Genomic DNA, 14048 nt, shown 5'->3' on the forward strand with positions numbered 1-14048 from the left:
ACCCTGTGAGGTAGCTTAGTCTAATCTGTGACTAGACCAAAAGTCATTCTATGAGCTTCATGGCTAAGTGGGGACTAGAACCTGGATCTCCCAGGATTTATCTGTAAGCCTACTTAGCACTGTGGTTCAAGCCCTCTCACCACCACACCACACTGGTTCTTCCATAAGATATTTGCAAACTTCCTGGGGAGGTCAAGCCATTTCCTGGGGAACTGCCTGGGGAGGTCAGGCCAGCCCTCTCACCACCACACCGCACTGGATTTTCCATAAGATATTTGCAAACTGCCTGGGGAGGTCAAGCCATTTAGCAGTATAGAAATAACAATGACACCGATAACAATAACAGTACTAATAGTGAACCATACATTTTAGAAAACTGGATTAAAAATTTGCTGGCCCTGAAAAGAGAAACAGATTTATTTATTTATTTATGACATTTGTGTGCCATCCTTTGCAAGAGCCTCAGGACAGCTTACATGAATAAATACATAGCAATATAATATAAATAACATAATAACATTCCATGATACATCCTCTCTTAATTAATAAAATAATAAAAAATAAAAATACAACCGTATACAAATCAGCAGTATTAATAAAATAGTATTAGTTGTTAAAATGAAGGTTAAATTTTTATTTTATTTTATTTATTTATTTTATGATTTATATCCTGCCTTTTTCCTACAAAGGACTAAAGGTAGCTTACATCATTCTTCTCCTCCATCTTATCCCCACAACAACAACCCTGTGAGGTAGGTTGGGCTGAGAGTCTGTGACTGGCCCAAGTCACCCAGTTGGCTCCATGGCTGAGCGGGGACTAGAACCCAGGTTGTCTGAGTCCCAGTCCCAGGTTCTTAACCACTGCACTGCACTGGCTCTCTTTATCTGGTAAAGAAAAAGGTGTTTACCTGATGCAAAAAGAGTAGAGGATTGGCGCCAGGCGGATCTCTTTGGGGAGCATGTTGCATGCATGTAATACTTTGGACTTTAGCAAAATCATGATAAATGTGCAATTTCCACTTTCTGCAAGAAACAGCCACATTATACTTTTGGGGATTAATAGAAAGTGTGTACCGTCTTGAGAAAGAAAAGGCAGAACCCTTGGCAAGGTCTGGTGCAACTACTGGAATCAATAGTGCTCACTAGGCTTTTCAGAGGTAAGCCTAGTGAGGTAATTTTTATGCATCAGCCTGGAAGTCTTGCCTTTATTGGTCGGACAATAATTTATACCCTGTGGCCTTTCAAAAGGAAGACCATCATCCACAGCAGCATAATACCAAATAAATTTAAGTTGCTCATCCTTCCATCATGAAATAAGCCAACATCAGAATAAAAATCCATCCCACAAGTCTAGTAGTTCATAGAGATGATCTTGAACTTACAACTGACATCCGCTAGAGGAAAAATGGCAAAGTAACCATCTGCAAACTGTAATGGACCCTCACAAATGTTGACTGATATCTTAAAGCTGGGATTTCTCTCCTGCCCTGATCTATCAAACCCATCTCCTAAATGCCTAAGACCACCCTCAAGAAAAACAGATAAGTCTCGTCTTAAGTTTTGGAATTGCCAGCAGAGGCTCTGATTCTACAAAGTATTTGCATAGCACAGGGTTCTTCTTGCTCCGCAGAGTAGTCACAATGAACATAGTTCGCAAACTCAGGTAGCTCTATAGAGCCAGTCTGATCTAGCTTGGTTCCTCTCCCACATATCAATATTCCTATTTTATATGACTGAAGTACTGACTACCAAAGTTCAAGTGAAGTAGAAGAAAATAAAAAAATTAAAGCTGTAAACCTCTCTGCACGTACCTAGGATGATGTCTCCACTGAGCCCAGTGGCACTTACTTCTGTATCAACAGATAAGGAATTACATTGAGAGCCAGTGCGGTGTGGTGATAAGAGTGCTAGACTGGGGACCTGGGAGAACCAGGTTCTAGGCTCCACTTGGCCATGAAGCTCCCTGGTGACCCTGGGCCAGTCACAAGCTCTCAGCCTACCTCACAAGGTTGTTGTTGAAAGGATAAAATGGAGCTATATAAGCTGTTGCGGGTTCCTCACGAGAGGAAAAAAGGCAGGATAGTAATGTAATGTGCTTGTATTTTTTTCTTGGAGTTACTGTATAATGCAATATGATTGAAAAGTGCACACACATCCACACACATGCTTAAAAATTGTGGTAACTCAGTATTAATTGATTTTACGTGATAACACTGTTTCTGTTAGGCATTTGCCTTAGATCCCATATATATTTATCTGCAGCTTTCCATATTTAATCTGCAACTCTCTATATCCTACAAGTCAAACCCTTTGGGGATTCTAATACAAACTAATGAGTATGGTATTAGGATGCGAAGACATCCATTGCGATTCCAGAAATGTACATGTTTGTATATGCAGTTACTATGACAATATTTAGTATGACTGTTAATAATTCTGTGTCAGTCTTTCAGGACTAAATTCCACAGGCCTCTATTCACCAGCAAGCCATGCATTAGCACTCTCAGGACACATCACTGTGGCCTTGCAGCATGGTCTAGGGGGGCAGAGGATTAAGCAGTGAAGAAAGGGACCGGGAGGAAAGAACCAAGCTGGCTGCTTCTGTGAGGTTGCAGACTGGCCCTGGAGAAGAGGAAAAGGGCCATGCCACTGGGGTGGGAAGGAGAAAACGGAAACCTTTCCTTGCTACTGCAGCGCTTCCTGTCGATGGCTAAAATGGCCCTCCAGAGGAAATGCAAGGCTGTGATGCACAGTGGTGAAGTTTGTCAACATACCTTGCAGCGTGCGTTGGATACACGTAAGCCCTGCGTGGATGTTTGTCTGCATTAAGGCCAAGGGCAACAGGATCGCACTGATATTCTACTTTTTTGTAAATATGCTTACCAGTTCTTAGCTTTTCAAGCTAAAATCAGTCTGGCTCATGATTTGTGCACAGAGCTGTGCAAAAAGCCACACAGACTGATTGTTAAGGTTGAGAAGAAAATGTAGTGGCCAAACTAGGCCTCATGGAAGGGTTCTGAAAAACTCCCACACTTTGGGAACGAAGGGAGCTTGCTGGTTACTTAGTAATTTCTATGCAAACCATCCAATATCCTGGTGGTAGATTTCAATCTACCTTCTTCCCATCCTTGTTTTAATGCCTTCTGTTTTAAAGAAGCTTTCAGTTCCTCCTTACTGACTTACTCCATCACACTGAAAGCGCAGGGAGTAGGTCTACCCTTAAGGGCAAAAGGAGAGTTGGCAATGAGAGCTGACATCACCTTTGGGTGATGACACAAAGGGAGGACTAGTGGATAAATACTTTTTTGGTACCATTTACAGTGATGGCAAATGGGCTCACAATCGGGTAGATCACTGCTGGTGTTTCTGTCAATGTCATCCATGCACTCAGCTGCCCAGTTAGCAAGGAAGGTCCACAGACACCTAAGACTTATTTTGTTAGTGTCCTGAAGGAATTCTCATTATAAGAGTCTATTAGACCATTGACAAAATAGTTAAATAGAGTCAGCCAAATAGGGCCTCCTGGAAGCCATTTGGATCCATTCAAATTTGGGAGGAGGCTGTCCTAACTAGTCCTAGTTGTAAGCTTCAGCTGTAACCAGGTAACACTTTCCAGAGGACAAGCTATGCTAGTCTGTTGCAGTAAAAACACTGAAAAAATTTCTAGCACTTTAAAGACAAAACATTTATTATGGCATAAGTGTTCATAGGCTGCAACCCACTTCGTTGGGTGAATGATGTGTTAGGCAGAGTTCCAAGTGTATGTATGCATACATATGTTTGGAGAGAAGGGAAGGGGGAATAGTAAGCAGTGGCATCAGGGGAAACTGAAATCCAGGGAATGCAAGCAGTGATAATTCCTTACTTGTCATGACTATTTACAAAAGAATTGTTGGTTCACACAGACAGGCTTGCTTTTGTCCCTCTTGAAACCGCAGCAGATGGAAACAGATTCTGGGTGATTGTGAAGTAGACCACTATCTTTAAAGGTTACTCTTGCTTAACTTTTCATGTTATAGTTCTAAGACAGCAAACCACGCAAAGTACTGTGAGTGAAAACTTGCATGCCTGAAAGCATATGGACTCTCCTTTAATTGAAATGAGCAATAGAATCAAAGTACAAACAATGCAAAAAAAAAAAATGGTCAAAGAACTAGTCTGCAGAAAGCCCGTGTAATCTCATGGCCCATTAATTTGGGATTTTCCCTTAATGCTTTGCATATCTGTGTTAGATACCTTCAGCTTCCCCTTACTAATTGGAATTAGAGGGTTGAACACAGTCATACTTAAAGCAGACTCATTGAAGTTAATGAAAGTTTGTAAGGCATGGGTCCTCAAACTATGGCCTATAGGCCAGATCTTGCCTGCCATGCTGATTTATCCAGCCTGCTTCAGAGCTTTTGGACTCGCTCGGAGATCATTTTCTCTGATCTGAGTCCAAAAGCTCTGAGTCGGCACAGGCATACTCAGTAGAGAGATAGCCAGGATTGCAGTTGCGCTCATGCAGGGAAGATGGACGCAATCATGGTCATGCTCTGGGTGGGAGGGGGATGGCCACGATCGCACCTGCCTTCCCTGCACAAGCCCGACCGTGATCACACCCCTCTTCCATGCATGGATGGAGCACAGTCACATCCATCTTCCCGCCCGAGCACAATCGCACCCATCTTCCCCGCCCCCCAGCCCAATCGCAGACATTGTAGCTATGTCCCTTGAATATGTACATACTCTTCCCCACCTCATCTTGGGCTTCTGCTGCAGCCCAAGCAAGCAGAGCAAACATTTTTTAATTTTTAAATTATTTTTTAAATTTTAATTAATTACAATTAATTATACATTTAATTAATTGTTTAATTAATTTTATGTTTTAATTTATTTCAATTTAAATTACTTTTTAATGTGCAATGTGCATAAGAATTTGTCCATTTTTTTTTTCAAATTATAGTCTTGCCCCCTGTTTAAAAAGTTTGAGGACCCCTGATGTAAGGCATTATTTCAAATAGGTTGATTCTAAGTATGACTACATCTGGCTCCAACCCAAGGTATTGAAGTCAGCAGCTACTATTTATTTAGTTATACAGTGAATTTCTGTCCCACCATTCTGCCAAAATATGATGCTGACTGAATTAGTAAACTCTAGCTGGAAGCTTTTTATTACCTGCTTGTTCTCTTCAGTACCAATATGAGCCTGTACACTCCATGCGTTTGAAGGCATTGGCTGAATTTCTTGTTACTATTTGCAGTAACTGAATTTTCTCATAGATGTGTGTGCTATAGACACTGAACTGGTTTTTGTAGATTCAGTTCAAGATGGCATTTCTTGGTGGAAACTGATTAAATTTGAGGGAAAGTAGTAAAAGTTTCAGGATTGGTGTGGGAAATAATTGACTTAGCAGCTCAATGTTCAGCTCTGTTGAATATATGTTTACCACCCATAGTGTCATTTTTAAATCTAGTACTATGAAATGTAATTGTGTTATGTTAACTAGTAGTAATGATAATGTGAATATGGAGGACTCAGCTTTTGAATAATTTGTTTGAGTTGCAGCTTACGGTATCCTGAGTGAGCATATCTGTGAGAGTGGGAATATATTTGAAATATACACTTATAGCTAGATCTAACCAAAGTTAAGCAAATCTATACTCCAGAGATCGCTAGAGAAGGGTCGCATACTTTCTCAGGACTCCTATTGAAGTATCTGCTTAAATCCCTCGCTGATTTCAGCAAGACGACAGTGACTTGATTGGCATGATTACTGCAGTGCACTGTGGCTTGTTCAAGCCATGCTGAGTTGTAGCACGTTGGCTGCTGTTTTTTATCTTCTAGCCATGGCCGGCACTTGCTGTCGTGTCATGCAAAACGGATGAGAATGGCTTGTTGGCATGATTAACAAGCAACCCATGGTTGTGGGCAGTTTATTCGTCCCACCAACAACCCATCCTTATTGGGTTCTCATGTCACAAGGAGCCATGGAAACTGATTTCCATAGCTGGCATGAAATGCAACCCACCTTAGCTTAAATGAGTGATGGTGGGCTGTGGCATTCATGTGAACTGGCCCAGTGTGTAATTTTTCACTGGTTTATTCTTTGATTGAGCCATCATTAGCAGTTGCGATCATATGAAGAGTGAATTGCAAACAGCAGAGGTAGCTTGCGATTCACTTCTGAAATAATAATGAAGCTTTGCATTGTTAAAACAGAACCCTAGTATGGAGCTTCCATTTATATAATTATAATTGTTATTGTGTGTGCAGGCACTTGTATGCAACTTATGGTTGTGTCTAAATATGCCCTCACCATTGTGAATAAGTAATTTAAAAGATTCAATGGTCAGAAAGCATCTTGAACATACAAGTGGTTTTTGAAGGACTGGTTTGAAAGGCTCCACTGAATTATGTTTGCGTACTGAAGATGGAACTTCAGGATTCATGTACAATACCACACCTGTGGAGAGACCTTCTCTTTCCTTGAGCACTGCAGCAAATTGTGCGGGGCTAGTGACATTCAGCAAGCAAGCTGTCCTCTCGCTCCTGCAGCCCTGTGGTTATGCAGCTGATTGAATTAACTGGAAATATTTTTCCTGAAACTTCCTCTTTTTTATTACCTTGGTGATTTTTTACATGAATAAACCAGCTAAATTCACTTTAATATAATCATATCAAATACATAATGATGGCTTGTTCTATTCTGTTTTTGTTCTTGTTTCCCCCACCCCCCACCCCAGCTTCCTCAGGCTCAAAAGGTAAACTATTTTCAATCAATATGTATGCAAAGAAATCGCCAGCTCTCCATGTTTCCACAGTGTCATGAATATAGTACAATGGCGATCAGTGAAATGCTTTACTCTGCTCCTGCTGTAATGAACTGGAGAGTGTGACTTTTCTTAAATCAAAGTAAGACATTGTGCACACTCAAGTTACCCACTGAGGGACAACTCAGGCACAATGTGAGCCAAATGGAGAAGAAGTGTCCTGCTTTGTAAAATAAAGGACCCATTTTTATCACCTTGAAAATAATAGGCAGCCATTGAATGGACATGGCAGTTTCAAAGAAGCCATCCAGAGGTCCTTGCAATCCCCATCAGGGAACAAAGGCACTCAGTGTGGCTATATCCTTTCACTGGTCCCTATTGAACTGTCTTATCAAAAGCCTTGCAGCACATCTGACATACGTTTTGTCTAAAGAGGTTTTCATGCCACATGCTGTTATGGTTGTACAGCTTCTGCTTTGACATGATGCGATCCATTGCATTTCATGATATAACACAGAGGATAATTGCAGCTAGTCAGGGATATCGCTCGCTGCCCGTTGTATCTTTCTTGTATCATTCACAAACACAGTTGGGAAGTAATCACACAAGAATTGCCACCGTTTAGAATACCATTATATAATTAGGAGTGCTGTGTTGCAGCTTACAAGAATTCCTGCATGATTACATAGAAATGGCATCTCCTCCTATGCATTTACATTTTTTTGGCAATTATTCCTAGATGAGCGGAACTTGATTTGCAGTGCCTGAGAGCTGCCCGCCCCCCTACCACTGCCGCCATTTGTGCTCATAGCTGGATTTCCTTGCTATTTCCGAACATCAGCCGCCGCAGTCTGTCCTCTTCTGATCCTTGCAGGGGCAGAGTTTGCTTAGCATCCATGAATGTGTGCGCAAAAGCCATGAGGGGAGAAAGACTTTCTACATGGGCAGACCTAGCAGTGTGGCTCTTACTCTTGGCTCAAGCTCGATGCAAGCAGGAGGCACATAACGCTTGGCTGATAGTGACTGTTTTACTTTGGAGCAGCTAAAGGGCATGGGGGTGGGCTCCACGTTATATTAGGACAGTGTTTAATCTTTTGCCTGCTGACTGTTTATCTAATCAACCACTTTTCTCAATGAAAGGGAAAGATGCATGATGCAGAGAGAAGGTGGAAGACACCTTCAGAAAAATGGCTTATAGGGGAAGGGATTAGCTAGAATCTGTTTTGGCCTGAGTCACACTAACCTGTAATTCAGAAGATCAGATGGCAAACCTAGGAACACTTCTTACTGGTTTTCACAGGTACACTGAACCTTTCCCATAGAAGTAAATGGGATTGGTCTGTGTATGCAGAATAATTGTATCAAATAGTTATCAAGACCATCGCTTCTAAATATAACTTTCAAGATAGAAACGTTTTAATGGCCATCTTTACTTAGAAATGATCATCAATTCTAACCCAAGTATAAATGCAAAATTAATATAACAAGTTGATTATGGAGTGAGGCTTTCTAGTTCCCTGAGTAAACAAACTTCTCAAGACTGTGGTCCTAAACTAAGTCACTAGAAAATATCCTCCAGTGCACACAGTGGAACTTACTTCTGAGTAGAGATGCCAAGAATTCCACTAAGCATAGTGTTTTTAAAATGCCAGAGACCATTTGCAAATGCTTGTAGCCCTTTTCTTTACTTAGCAAGATTTAGCTGTACGACGTAACTCTGGCTTCTCACAGTAGCTATCAATGCAGTATTGTTTCAACTCTTATGCTCCAATGATTGACACCTTTGCAGTCTTCATTCCATGTAGAACGAGAGGGGGAAAGCTCCCTTACTGACTTACATATGTGAATTAGAATAACTGCAGGGGCCCATTCTGCACAGCTCCTCAGGAACAGCACCTCCTGCTGCTGTGCTTCCTCACCATTTATGCCTATTCTAAAAGGATGAACAAAGATGGTGTTTTGGTTTTAGCAGAAGTCTCATTCTGATTCATCTGATAGGGAAGAGTAGAGTAGCAGTGCCTTGTTATATGTATCTATGTTCTTCAGCTGCAAAGAATCCCCACAACCCATGGACAACTTTGCTCCAGGCACTCCTGTTCTCCACCATCCCCCAGAGTCCACCCAACCCCACCCTCACCTCCCCAGTGACCCCATCCAGTCACCTCAACCTCTGCCGTCCCCTTCTCCTCTTGCCTTCAATCATTCCCAGAATCAGGGTCTTCTCCAGTGAGTTGTTCCTTCTCATTAGGTGGCCAAAGTATTTGAGTTTCATCTTCAGTATCTGGCCTTCTAAAGAGCAGTCAGGGTTGATCTCCTCTAGGACTGACCGGTTTGATCGCCTTGCAGTCCAAGGGACTCGCAGGAGTCTCCTTCAGCACCACAATTCAAAAGTCTCAATCCTTTTGCCCTCAGCCTTCCTTATGGTCCAGCTTTCACAGCCGTACATTGCAACTGGGAAAACCATAGCCTTGACTATACGCACTTTTGTCGGCAGGGTGATGTCTCTGCTTTTTAATATGCTGTCTAGATTTGCCATAGCTTTCCTCCCAAGGAACAAGTGTCTTTTAAATTCTTGGCTGCAGTCAACATTTGCGGTGATCTTGAACTCCAGGAAAATAAAATCTGTCACTACCTCCATTTCTTTCCCATCTATTTGCCAGGAAGTGAGAGGACTGGATGCCATGATCTTAGTTTTCTTAATGTTGAATTTCAAGCCGATTTTTGCACTCCCCTCCTTCACCCTCATCAAGAGGCTCTTTAGTTCCTCTTCACTTTCTGCCATGAGAGTGGTATCATCTGCATATCTGAGGTTGTTGATATTTCTCCCAGCAGTCTTAATTCCAACTGGTGATTCATCTACCCTAACCCTAACCCTTTCTCATGATGTGCTGTGCATATAAGTTAAATAGGCAGGGTGACAATATATAGCCTTACCGAATTCCTTTCCCAATTTTGAACCAATCAGTTGTTCCATGTCCAGTTCTAACTGTTACTTCTTGACCCAGATACAGATTTCTCTGGACAAATAAGATAGTCTGGTATCCCATCTCTTTAAGAATGTGCCACAATTTGTTGTAATCCATACAGTCAAAGGTTTTAACATAGTCAATGAAGCAAAAGTAAATATTTTTCTGGAACTCTTTAGCTTTCTCCATGATCCAGCATATATTGGCAATTTGATCTCTAGTTCCTCTCCCTCTTCGAAATCCTGCCTGTACTTCTGGTAGTTCTCGGTCCACATACTGCTGGAGCCTACCTTGTAGGATTTTGAGCATCACTTTGCTAGCATGTGAAATGAGTGCATTGGTGTGGTAGTTCGAACATTCTTTGGCATTGCCCTTCTTTGGGATTGGAATGTAAACTGACCTTTTCCAATCCTGTGGCCACTGTTGAGTTTTCCAAATTTGCTGGCATATTGAGTGTAGCATTTCAACTGCATCATCTTTTAGGATTTTGAATAGCTCAGCTGGAATACTGTCACCTCCACTAGCTTTGTTGTTGCTCAGACTTTCTAACGCCCATTTGACTTCACATTCCAGGATATCTGGCTCAAGGTCAGTGACCACCCCATCGTGGTTATCAGGGACATTAAGCTCTTTCTTGTATAGTTCTTCTGTGTAATCTTGCCACCTCTTCTTAATCTCTTCTGCCTCTGGTAGGTCCCTGCCATTTTTGTCCTTTATCATGCCCATCTTTGCATGAAACATTCCTTTGATACCTTCAATTTTCTTGAAGAGATCTCTAGTCTTTCCCATTCTATTGTTTTCCTCTATTTCTTTGCACAGTTCATTTCTGAAGGCCTTCTTAACTCTAGCTATCCTCTGGAATTCTGCATTCAGTTGGGTGTATCTTTCTCTTTCTCCTTTGCCTTTCACTGCCCTTCTTCCTCAGCTACATGTAAAGTCTCCCCAGACAGTCATTTTGCTTTCTTGCATTTCTTTTTCTTTGGGATGGTTTTAATTGCTGCCTCTTGTACAATGTTACGAACCTCCACCCATAGTTCTTCAGGCACTCTCCCTATCAGATCTAATCCCTTAAATCTATTTGTCACCTCCACTGTATATTCATAAGAAATATGATTTAGGGCATACCTGAGTGGCCTAGTGGTTTTCCCTACTTTCTTCAATTCAAGTCTGAATTTTGCAACAAGAAGCTTATGGTCTGAGCTACAGTCAGCTCCAGGTCCTGCTTTTACTGATTGTATAGAGCTTCTCCATCTTGACTGCAGAGCACATAGTCAATCTGATTTCTGTGTTGACCATCTGGTGATGTCCATGTGTAGAATCGTCCCTTGGATTGTTGGAAAAGAATGTTTGCTATGAGCAGCGTGTTCTCTTGACAAAACTCTGCTAGCCTTTGCCCTGCTTCATTTTGTACTCCAAGGCCAAACTTGCCTGTTATTCTGGTTATCTTTTGACTTTAGCACTCCAACCCCCCATGATGATAAGGGCATCATTTTTTGGAGTTAATTCTAGAAGGTGTTGTAGGCCTTCATAGAACCGGTCAACTTCAGCCTCTTCAGCATCAGTGGTTGGGGCATAGACTTCGACTACTGTGATGTTGAATGGTTTCCTTGGATTCGAACTGAGATCATTCTGTCATTTTGGAGATTGTATCCCAGTACTGTTTTTCCTACACTTTTATTGACTGTGATAGCTTCTTCCTCTCTTCTGAGGGATTGTTGCCCGCAGTAGTATACCTGATGGTCATCTGAATTAAATTCACCCATTCCTGTTCATTTTAGTTCACTGATTCCCAAGATGTCGATGTTCAGTCTGGCCATCTCATGTTTGACCGAGTCCAACTTAACTTGGTTCATAGATCTTACGTTCCAGGTTCCTATGGAGTATTGTTCTTTATCAGACTTTCCTTTCACCACCAGATACATCCGCAACTGAGTGTCCTTTCAGCTTTGACTTTGTCACTTCATTCTTTCTGGCACTACTAGTACTAGCCCTCTACTCTTCTCCAGTAGCACACTGGACACCTTTCAACCTTAGGGGCTCATCTTCTGGTGTCATATCTTTTAGCCTTTTGATTCTGTCCATGGGGTTTTCATGGCAAGGATACTGGAGTGGGTTGCTATTTCCTTCTCCAGTGGATCACCTTTTGTCAGAGTATTCTGCTATGACCTGTCCATCTTGGGTGCCCCTGCACGGCATGGCATAGCTCATAGCTTCATTGTGCTATACAAGCCCCTTCACCACGGCAAGACAGTGATCCATGAAGGTGTGTTGTATGTATACATAGGGACAAAATGGAGGTAAGAACATGAGAAAAGCTATGCTGAATGTGACCAGAGGTCCATCTAGTCCAGCGCTCTGTACATGGAATCTCATATGCACCCAATCAATTATGTAACCGGATTGCCAATTTTAAGTTACAGTAGTAGAAAATGATGGGGGTGATGCTACTGCTGCTGATGGCAACGACATTGACATAGTGATGCCTGGTAGCAGTCATGTAGCTCACTCATTATAGGACTGTGCAACACATGGAACACATTATCCACTGTGATAGTTTTACAAGGGTTGCATACGTTCTTAAGCACGGAGTCACAAATTCTGGCATTCAAAGACAAATTCACAGGTTTATTAACATATTTGAAAGCCAAGGGATAACATGAGTTTTTTCAGGTGTCCCCAAAGTTCAATCCTTGAATCTCTCTTGAATGCCAGAATCAGCCCTGAAAATCATTAAGCATATACACAGTCCTGTTTCCAAAACATTGGGCACATCCTGCCATTATTAGGAAAATGACTTGCAAGTCACTGGGTATAATTCCAAGGCAGATTGAGCCTGATGTTGGAAATAAACAAGAAAATAAGGATGGGGAGTTGGCGATATGAAAGTGAAATGTATTAAATAATAATGGGTGCTGAGAACTGTTGAAACAATGAGTTTTTAACCTTCCATGTTGGACTTGGAACAGCCTTCAGAAGCTCAGTCCCCCTTGTATAATTACAAAACTTTAAGGGATGGATTCCATATTGTAATAATAATTTTTTCCACATCAGGGAAATGTCTTTACTTCATCTCATTTCATTCAGTTGTCTTCCAGTTTCTGCTACAAATCTCATATTTAGTTTTCCAGCACACCGTTTTTATTCAAACTATAATTTGAATGCTGCTTGTTTCCAGGCTTAGCTCCAGCCTTCTCTGATCAGCAGATGCTGGACAAACAATAGTATTTTAGTGCCCCTTGTCTAATGTATATATACTTTTCAGGGTACTAAGATCCTCCTCCCTCACGCGTTAGCAGAAATGCATTTGTTCATTAAGAGAGGTGGACTATGTAAGCTGTTACTCCAGCATGACTGTAAATGGTCATTTGAGCGAATAAGCAACTGCCTGAATCACACAAATACAATATAAATTAAATGAACAGTATGTTTGTACATATCTAATGGATTATTTGGCTCATGGAATCCAAAGGCAGGCCTCAAATAGAAGATTTTTACTGCTATGTTGTCATCTTCAGATCTCTATCAAAAAATAAGTAGTTGTGGGATAGTTAACACGGACCCGGTATGAAATTCTGAGTAGAAATACAACTTGGTTGGTAGACCAATGAGTTCCTTGCATGCTGAATAACCTGGAAATGTGTAATGTCCAGACTTTGCCCACCTGGAAAATGATGAGAAGCTTTCAAACCCATTTGGCATGTGTTTGTTTGAGGAAGACCACTGCGGGACTGATGCTTGCCATTATGAATGACTTAAGTCAATGCTGGTATACGTTTAGCCATATGGTGTCTGAACCTGGCCTCTGTTTTTGTTGGAATCCGTGTATCATCTGCAAATGTTTTTTGTATAAACATTTTAATGGTCACACTTCAATAAACATACTCACTTTAGTCGTCAGAGGAATCTAAGAATAAGAATGTTGCCCTCCCATTCCATCTGCTAGAAAACGCTTTTCTTTTAAGGACTGTGTGTTCCACAGTGATTCTGTGTGCATGTAAATTACAATTTTGGTGACAAGCAATAGATTATCTCTTTATACTGCTGTAAGCTATAGATTTTGAAACCCTCTGTCTGGCAATTAAATACATATGGAAAAATGTTTCGAGTAAGCTATATTTCCAACATGGAGCGAACCACTATGCATTCATTTGGAAGAATATATATATATATATATATATATATATAGAGAGAGAGAGAGAGAGAGAGAGAGAGAGAGAGAGAGAGAGAGAATATTTTTGCTTGCACAATAACTGAAGTTCTGAAGTTCTGGGTAGTGTACAAATTAAAACAATAATAAAAGAAGCTGGGTAAGGGAAGATAAAACCAGCA

The 14048-nt window shown here is 41.3% G+C and overlaps 1 protein-coding gene across 1 annotated transcript in view; it reads left to right on the forward strand.

Annotated features, from left to right (window-relative positions):
• CACNA2D3 (calcium voltage-gated channel auxiliary subunit alpha2delta 3) overlaps positions 1-14048 on the forward strand; it is a 648113-nt gene that overhangs the window by 467448 nt on the left and 166617 nt on the right. Inside the window, exon 14 of the mRNA XM_044451514.1 lies at positions 6727-6744. Coding sequence (XP_044307449.1) covers positions 6727-6744 — 18 coding nt within the window. The remainder of the gene's footprint in view (positions 1-6726; positions 6745-14048) is intronic.

Source organism: Varanus komodoensis, unplaced genomic scaffold (assembly GCF_004798865.1).
Source record: "Varanus komodoensis strain SLA01 unplaced genomic scaffold, ASM479886v1 scaffold6_2, whole genome shotgun sequence".
In the NCBI taxonomy this organism is placed as follows: domain Eukaryota; kingdom Metazoa; phylum Chordata; class Lepidosauria; order Squamata; family Varanidae; genus Varanus; species Varanus komodoensis.